Source organism: Etheostoma spectabile, chromosome 5, assembly GCF_008692095.1.
Source record: "Etheostoma spectabile isolate EspeVRDwgs_2016 chromosome 5, UIUC_Espe_1.0, whole genome shotgun sequence".
In the NCBI taxonomy this organism is placed as follows: domain Eukaryota; kingdom Metazoa; phylum Chordata; class Actinopteri; order Perciformes; family Percidae; genus Etheostoma; species Etheostoma spectabile.
Window position 1 is genome coordinate 10,209,993 of NC_045737.1, and position 9,832 is coordinate 10,219,824.

The 9,832-nt window shown below is 33.8% G+C and overlaps 1 protein-coding gene across 2 annotated transcripts in view; it reads right to left on the bottom strand.

Moving 5' to 3' along the window:
• si:dkey-31c13.1 (calcium-responsive transcription factor) overlaps positions 1 to 9,832 on the bottom strand; it is a 24,798-nt gene that overhangs the window by 9,916 nt on the left and 5,050 nt on the right. For both annotated transcript variants that reach the window (XM_032516386.1, XM_032516387.1), the window contains exons 2-3: positions 9,300 to 9,451; positions 6,685 to 6,804 (exon numbers count right to left, since the gene is read on the bottom strand). In XM_032516386.1, coding sequence (XP_032372277.1) covers positions 6,685 to 6,804; positions 9,300 to 9,451 — 272 coding nt within the window. The remainder of the gene's footprint in view (positions 1 to 6,684; positions 6,805 to 9,299; positions 9,452 to 9,832) is intronic.

Consider the following 9,832-nt stretch of genomic DNA (forward strand, 5'->3'; position numbering starts at 1 on the left):
GTACAACACAAACACCAACAGCTACACCAACAAACAGAAGCTTACAGCACGTACACACAGCTACAACACACAAACAAAAAGCTACAAACACAAATACACAAGAGCTACAACAACGCGACCCACCAAAGATATAACACTATCAAAAAAGCTACAACACACAAACAACAGCTACAACACAAAAAACAGCTACAACCACTTACTCAAAAGAGCTTACCTACACCAAAAACACAAAAAACCAGCCAACAGCTACAACACAAACCAACCAGCTACAACACAGACACAACCAGTACCACAAACTTACACAACAGCGGCAACACAAACACAAACAGCTACAACACACAACAAACAACTGCAACACAAAACACCCCCAACAGCTACAAACACAAAAAACAACAGCTCCAACACACAAAACAAACAGCTACAACAAAAAAACAGCTACAAACACAAACAAAACAAGCTACAACACACAAAAACCAACAGATTATCTACAACAAATAAACAACAACAGCTTACAACAAAAAACAACAACCAGCCTACAAAACCAAAACCACAACAGCTTTACCAACACAAACACCAAACGCTTTACAACACAAACACTAACCAGCTATTACAACACAAACACAACAGCTACCAACAAAACAACAGACTATCTTACAAACAAACAACAGCCTACTACAACACAAACACAACAGCTAAACACCAAATACAAAAGCTCCAGCTACAACACAAAGGAGACAGACAGTTACAACACAAAACAACAGCTACAACACCAATACACAGCCTACAAACAAACACAACTGCTAAACACCAATTAGCAAAGAGATACAACACAAACACAACAGCTACAACACAAATACAAAGCTAACAACAAATACACCACAAACATACAAAAAGTACAAACAACAAAGACCAAACGCTCTACAAAACAATACAAAACAGATACTACAACCAAAATACAACAAAAAGCTACAAACAAAACACAACCGGCTACAACACAAAACCAAAGCTACAATAACAACACAAATACCAACAGTCTTACAAACCGCTTCGCTTTCTGGCAACACTAAAACAGAAATTACAAAGCTTCAACACAACAACCTACACAAAGCACAACAGACAGTGGGCGTGTGTTGACAAACTAGAGCGGGGAGGAGGAAGGTTTTTTTGAGAGAAAGGAAGTGATGAAGTTGTTAGCCTTGGTGTACGTTTGTGACCGTTCTCGGCCGCACGTACATTTAGCCCTTCCCGTTAGCCACCTAGCTGGATTGTTGCACTGAGAACGCTGTTGACTTTGCTGTTGCCAGGGTTAACTCCTAACAGGACACCACGGGATCCCCAACTAACAGATACCATGGTGGGAGCCAGTATGTTCCCTTTGACGGCTGGTCCGAATCATGGGGGTGGGCAGGAGTGGTCTCTACTCCTGTAACCAAGGGCTGGGACAAGCAACAAGCACCGACAAAAGGACACGACAATAAACTGGTACGTCAATGAACCACAGTACACCAGCATGCCTTTGCCTACAATCCATTAGGCCACAGCGACGTTGAGCAAGGGTTGAGGCGGGTGATGAGTACCGTACAGGAACTGGGGAAACATCACTGCCTCTATTGCTGCCACATGAACATTTTAGACCCAACATGCCAACATTGGCCTACCAGTGAACAATTTGCGGAGGAATGTATATATACAATAGTGAAGTCTACTTTGATAAATTTATTCATTGATATAGCTACTTTGTGTGACTATATGTGTGAGGTTATAATCCTTGATGTGCTTCTACGTCAAAATAAAAAAAATCAGCACTTGAAGACGTTTTATCGATGTTTTTAACTTTTTCTACATTTTGTCACTGTATTAAGCTGTGTCAGCGTTGAAATTTTTTTTGACGCTTTGTAACGCTACGTACCCACTAACTTATGAACCTTAGTTTTACAGTGATTTTTGGAATTATGGTCATAACGGATTCTTTAGGAAATTATACCTATGTTTGAGGAGAAAAGCGAAAATTAGGAATATTGAGAACTAAAATTAAAGGAATGGATGTTGATGAAATCAAGGATGGAATATGTAAACTTTATCAACACATTTTCAAAACATCACGGTGTCTTCAAAACTTATAAAATTGAATAAGACCCAAAAAAAATTTATGAAATAGAGATTTGTGTGGAATCATTTTTTTTAAGGGTTTTTCTTAATATTTTTGTCCCTTTTTTTTTTTTTACTCTGTTTCATCGCACGGCTTTGGGGCTGTTCTTTTTTTGTTTATTTTTTTAATGTGTTCTGTCCTTGTTTTTAAACAACTTTTGATGATTTTTTCAATGTGTCAACACGACGTAACACTAACATATTACCTTTAGTGTTTACAGTATTTTTGGATGGTATGGTCAATAACCTCATTTATAGGAAAATTAGCACTTATGTTGAGGTTTAGAAAAGCAAGGAATTAGGAATTATTGAGGACTAAAATTTAAAGGAATGGATGTTGATGATAATCCACAGACCTGGATATGTCAACTGTGTTCTATCATACTATTTCAAAAAACACTTACACTGTTTTCAATGCTATAAAATGGAAACAGACCCAAAATTAATTGAAAGTAAGAGATTTGTACTGTGCAAAGAGCGTTTGGAGTGTAATTAATTTGTTTTTGTACTTTTTTTTTAAACATTTGATTTTGTACTCGTGTTGCTGCAGTGATAGGGTCGTTTTTTTTTAAACTTTGTATGTATTTTTTTTAATACCTTTTTTTACACTTTTGTCTTTTTTTGAACACTTTTGATGCATTTTTTCAATGTTTAACTACAGTAAACACTAAAATATTACCTTTAGTTTACAGTTATTTGGAATTTTGGTCAATAAACTTCATTATAGGAAAGTAGACTAATGTTGAGTTAGAAAAAGCAGAAATAGGACTTATTGAGACTAAATAAGTAATGGGGTTGATGATAATCCAGAATGGAATATGAACTTTACTCAACACTTTTCAACAAACACTTCACTTTAGTTTCAAATTGCTATCAAAATTGAATAAGACCAAAATTTAAGAAGTAGCGATTTGTGTGGAATCATCTTTTTTTAAGTTTTCTTACATTTTTGGTACCCTTTTTTTTTTACTCGTCCGTTTCTGCACGATTGGGTCTGTTTTTTTTTTTGTTAAGTTTTTTACTGTAACCATGTTTGTCCCTGTTTTTTGAACACTTTTGGATGATTTTTTCAAGTGTCAACACTACGGTAACACTAAACATATTACCTTTAGTTTTACAGTTATTTTTGGGAATTTAGGTTCCATAAAACCTCATTTATAGGAAATTAGACCTAAGTTGAGTTAGAAAAAGCAGGAATTAGGAATATGAGATAAAATTAAAGGAAGGATGTTGATGATAATCAACAGAATGAATTATGGTAACTTGTACTCACTACTTTTTAACAACACTCCATCTGTTTTCAATGCTATAAAATTGAATAAGACCCAAAATAATTTGGGAAAGTATAGATTGTACATGGCAAAGAGTGTTGTGTGGAAGCTCTCATGGTTATTTTGGGGAATTATCACAAGAACATTGATATAGGACACGGATCAATTTGACCCGAGGACAACCAGGGTTAGCGGTAAACAACACAACGTACGTGGCACAAATGAGCAGTGTTAAGTTACACAAAACTTGCAGAGCGAATCACCTATTTTTTTTTGGTGTGAATGGAAGAGTCGGAAGAAGCTTTATTTTAAAAGCCGTCAGTGCTATCAGAGGTAACTCTCTCCATCAAGTTATGTGCATGAACAAACATCAACACTAAAAAACACAAACCGGACGTCTGTGTCGTTTACAGCAGTTGTAAGCGTTGGCTTCTCTCCGTCATGATTGGTATCCAGACTTGCATGACCATCAGACCACGTGTTTATCTAAAAAGAGACGGAGTCTCCTCAAAGACACGTAAGAAAAGAAAATGGTGAGCTAGCCCAGACCAGGAGTTACGTTGGTTCATTGATAAGATTCAGCCTTCACGGATTACATAGGATTCATATTCTCCAGTGATTGAGCTGAAAGATCAGTCTACTGGAATGTTGTAGGGACGACCTTTTCCTACTCTGTCAATATATAGTGGTCAAAACCCAGTACACCGCGAGTCTCTGTACAGCGCACACATGGTTGTTTTTTATCTTTTCACTGAGGTTCCACATTATTCAATTCATTACATAGTAATCACTCTAGTTTCTCATATCTCACTATTAATCACTAGTAAGATTAGTCTCATCTCGTTCTCTATCTCATTATTAATTTTAATTTATCTCGTCTCAATATTCACTTATTTAATAATTATATGATCCTTCAAGTCTCTTATATTATTATTATTATTCATCCTTCTCATATCTCACTTATTATTTATTATTATATGATTCATTTATTACGGATACACCTTCTACTACTCACGTATTATTTATATTATATTATTAATCGTTCCTTTCGACTTATTATTTATTATACTAGTTATTCATCTCATATCTCACTATTATTACTTATTCATTCTCATATCTCATATCTCATAGATTGTATTTACTATTTTTATATTATTTCTCCTTCTCATAATATCTCACTTATTTTTTATTACTTTATTCATCATTCCGTTCTATTATTCACTATTATATTATTATCATTCAAGCATATTAGACATATTATTTACAATTTATGTCCAGTTCATCATAACTCACTTTATTATTTATTATTTACTATTTATTCGCTTCATATATCTCAATATTATTTTATTATTTACTATGTTATTCATGATTAATTCCACTTTCAGTATCTCATCTATTTATTGACTATTTATTCTCATTCATATCTCACTTATTATTTTATTAATTTACTATTATTCTCAGTCTCCCAATCTCCCTTATTATTATATGTTCATTTCAACTATACTTATTCATATATTCATCTACTATATATTTAACTTATATTATATTTACCATTTCATTCAAATTCGTTCTTTTTATCTATTACTATTCTCTGCTCATTATTCACGTAGTATTTCTTATTTACCATTATTTTCTTCTTAGTCTGACTTATTTATTAGTCGATTTTCTCATTCTTACTCGTATTATATATTTTCTATCTCATCATTTTCTATATCACTTTATCTATTCGTATTGTCTATTTATAGTCTCATTTCTCATATCATCACTTATTAATTATTATTTATATGTTATTCATCATTTCACATCTCCTACTTATTTACTATTTTTATCATCTAATATCTCATTCGTAATGATTAGTTTATTCTCATTCTCAATCTCCACTTATTATTACATAGTATTCATCATTCTGTATCTCACTTTATTTTTATTTATAGTATTCTCATTCTCATATCTCACTTATTATTTATTATTTCATTTATTCATCATTCTATATCTACTATTATTACTATTATTCATCTTCTCATATCTCACTTATATTTACATTTAGTCATCATTCTCATATCTCACTTTATTATTTATTATTTATTATTATCATCATTCTCGTTATAATATCTCATATACTTATTATTACTATTATCATAATTTCATATCTCACTTATTACTTAGTATTTACTATGTATTCATAATTCTCACATCTCACTTATTACTCATTATCATCACATTCTCATTTTCTATTTCAGAACTGTCCATATATGATTACTATATGTTCTATTGTAATACTAATAACATATATTATCTGCCAGCTCCTTTGCACTTGTTCCATATGATAACTATTTTATTGCTCTTTCATTGCACTCATGCCTAATATTTTTGTTTAGAGTGTGTATAGTATTAGGGTGTATATATTGTGTGTATATGTAGTGTGTTATATTGTGTGTGTATATATTAGTGTGTGATATATTAGTGTGTATATATAGTGTGGGTATATATTAGTGTGTATATATTAGTGTGTATATAGTAGTGTGTATATATTGTGTGTATATATTGGTGTATATATGGGTGTGATATATTGGTAGTGTATATATTGGTGTGTATATATTGGTGTGGATATATTGGTGTGTTATATTTGTGGTATATATAGTGTGTATATAGGGGTATATGAGTGTGTATATTAGTGTATATACTATAGTGTGTAGATATGATATAGGTGGTGTATATATTGGTGTGTAGATTGGTGTATATATTATATACTAGTGTGTATGATAATAGGTGTATATAATAGTGTGTATATGTGGGGTTGTATATATTGGGGTGTATATATTGGTGTGTATATTGTAAGTGTGTATATATTGTGTGTGAATTAGGTGGCTATAATAGTGTGTCTATAATAGTGTGTAATAATAGGGTCGCTAGATTGGTGGGAATCTATTGGTGGGAATGTTGGTGTGTATAGGATTGGTGTGTATAGTTAGTGGTACGATATTAGTGGCTATGAGATATGAGAACGAGAATAAATAGTAAATAATAAGTGAGATAAGAGAACGAGAGTGATGACTAATGCTTAATAAGTGGAATAATAAGTGAGATATGAGAACGAGAGTGATGACTAATGCTTAATAAGTGGAATAATAAGTGGAACCAGTGACCAGGCGCTGTAGAGACCGTGTTACTGGGTTATTGACCACTATGTTACAGAGTAGAACGAGTCGTCATAACAACATTCATAGACTGATCTTCAGCTCAATCACTGGAGAAATATGAATACCTTGTAATCGGGGAATCTGATCAGATGAACCACGTATATCCTGGCTGGGCAGTCCAGTTTCTTCGTGTCTTTGAGGAGACTCCGTCTCTTTTTATAACAGTGGTCTGAGTGGTCATCAAGCTGGAGACCAACAGGGAGAGAAGCCAACGTTACACTGCTGGAAAGACACAACGTCCGGTTTGTTTGTGTTGATGTTCAGCACCATAACTTGGTGGGAGAGGTTAACATCTGAAGTAGCACGACGGCTTTTAAAATAAAGCTTCTTCTGACTCTTCATTCACACTCAAAAAAAAAAGGTGATTCGCTGCAGCGTTGTGTAACTTAAACGGCTCATTTGTGCGACGTACTGTTGTGTTGTTTAACCCTCGTGTTGTCCTCGGGTCAAATTGATCCGTTGTCCTATATCAATGTTCTTTATAATTCCCCAAAATAACCATGAGTAGCTTCCACACACACTCTTTGCCATGTACAAATCTCTACTTTCATTATTTTGGGTCTTATTCAATTTTATAGCATTGAAAACAGATGGAGTGTTGTTGAAAAAGTATGAGTCACAATTACCCATCAATTCATTCTGTTGATTATCATCACATCCCTTCCTTTAATTTTATACTCATAAGTCCTAATTCCTGCTTTTTCTAACTCAAACTTAGGTCTATTTCCTATAAATGATTTTTATTGGAACCTAAATTCCAAAAATAACTGTAACAACTAAAAGGTAATATGTTTAGTGTTTCCGTAGTGTTGCACCTTGAAAAAATCATCCAAAAGGGTTCAAATAAACAGGGACAAACAATTGTAAAACAACTCTAACAAAAAATAAAAACAGACCCAATCCTTGGAACAAAACAGGAACAGAGTAAAAAAAAAAAAGGGTACCAAAAATGTAAGAAACTTAAAAAAGATGATTCCACCAAATCGCTGTGCAGCAATTCTCTTTAAATTTGGGTCTTATTCATTTTGATAGCAATTTGAAACATATGGAACGTGTTGTTGGCACATAGTAGTTGAGTAAACGTTATATATTCCGATGTTGATTATCATCAAAATCCCCATTCTTAATTTTAGTCTCAATATATCCTAATTCTCTGCTTTCTTAACTCAACATATCGTCTAATTCCTATAAATGAGAGGTTGATATGACCATAAATTCCAAAAAACTAACTGTAAACTATAAGGTTAATCATTTTAGGGTACGTATGTGACATTGAAAAAAGTAATAAACATTCAAAAAGTGTTTAAAAAAACGAGACAAAATGTTAAAAAAGAGAATTAAAAAAAATAAAATAAAATTTACAAAAAAAACGCCCTATTCACTGCAGGCAACACGAGTAAAACAAAAGTTCAAATTTTAAAAGACAACACGTACAAAAAACAAATTTAAATTACACCCAAACGCTTCGTTTGACCAGTACAAATGCTCTACTTTAATTACTTTTGGGTCTTTTCCATTTTTATAGCTTGAAAACAGATGAAGTGTTTAGTTTGAAAGTATGGTAAATTGAAGTTAGAAAAAGATTGGGCATTATTCCAAGCCTAGGGATTTATCATCAAATCCAATTCCTTTAAATGTAGTCTCAATAATCCTAATTCCTCTGACTTTTCTAACTCGAAAATTAGGTGCTAATTCCTTTCACGATATTAAATGAGGGTTTAGTGACCATAACCATTCCAAAAATACTTAAACTAAAGTAATAGTGTTGTAGGTTACGTAGGCCGTGGTTTGAACAATGTATGAAAAAAAGCATATGCAATCTATAATGATGTTAAATAAAAAAAAGGGGAACACGACCAATGTGTAAAAAAAGTAAACAAAAAAAAAAACAGACCCACAATCCGTTGCGGAAGATAAACAGAGTAAAAAAAAAAAAAAGGGACAAAAAATGTAAGAAAACTTAAAAAAAATGATTCCACAACAAATCTCTACTTTCATTAATTTTGGGGTCTTATGCAAATTTTATACATTTGATAAAACCAACGTGAGTGTCGTGTTGAAAATAGTGTTGAGTAAAGTTGCATATCCAGTTCCGTTGCTTTCATAACATCCATTCCTTTAATTTTATTCTCAATAATTCCTAATTCGGCTTTTCTCCCTGCAAAGCATAGGTATAATTTCCTATAAATGACGTTTATTGACCATAAATTCCAAAAATCACTGTAAAACTAAGGTTAATAAGTTAGTGGTACGTAGCGTTAAAGCGTCAAAAAAAGTGCCAAACGCTGAAAAAAGCGTAATAAGTGACAAAAATGTAAGAAAAAGTTAAAAACATCGATAAAAAGTCTTCAAAAGTGCTGATTTTTTTTAATTTTGACGAGAAGACAACACAAGGATTATAACCTCGCAATATAGCACACAAAGTAGCTATATCAATGAAATAAAATTTAATCAAAAGTAGACTTAATATTTATATATAATTCTCCGCAAGATTGTTCATGGTAGGCATTTGGGCAGTTGGGGGTCTTAAAATGTTCATGTGGCAGCAATAGAGGCAGTGATGTTTCCCCATTTCCTGTACGGGACTCATACACCGCCTCAAACCCTTGCTCAAACTCGCTGTGGCCTAATGGATATGTGAGGCAAAGTGCATGCTGGGTAGCTGTGTTCATTGACGTACCAGTTGTAGTTGTCGTGTCTGTTTGTCGTGCTTGTGCTTGTCCACCCCTTGGTGACAGGAGTAGACCCTCCTGCCCACCACCATGAAGGGCACCCCGTCAAAGGGAACATACTGGAGCTCCCACATGATCTTTTTGGATCCCGGTTTGGGGTCTGTGAAGGAAAGTTACCATGGCAACAGCAAGTCAGCGTTCTCAGTGCAACATCCAGCTAGGTGGCTAACGGTTGAAGCTAAATGTACGGCGGCCGAGACGATTCAACACGGACACAAAAGCTACGTTTCACTTTCTTCTCAAACCTTCCTCCTCCCGCTCAGTTTGTCAACAACACGCTCACTTCTGTTGTCGCTGTTGTGTAGGTGTTGTGTTGTAGCTTTTGTATTTATGTTGTGTTGCAGCGGTTGTGTAACTGTTGTATTTGTGTTGTATTGTAGCTTTTGTGTTTGTGTTGTAGCAGTTGTGTTTGTGTTGTAGCTTTTGTATTTGTGTTGTAGCTGTTGTGTTTGTGTTGTAGCGGTTGTCTTTGTGTTGTAGC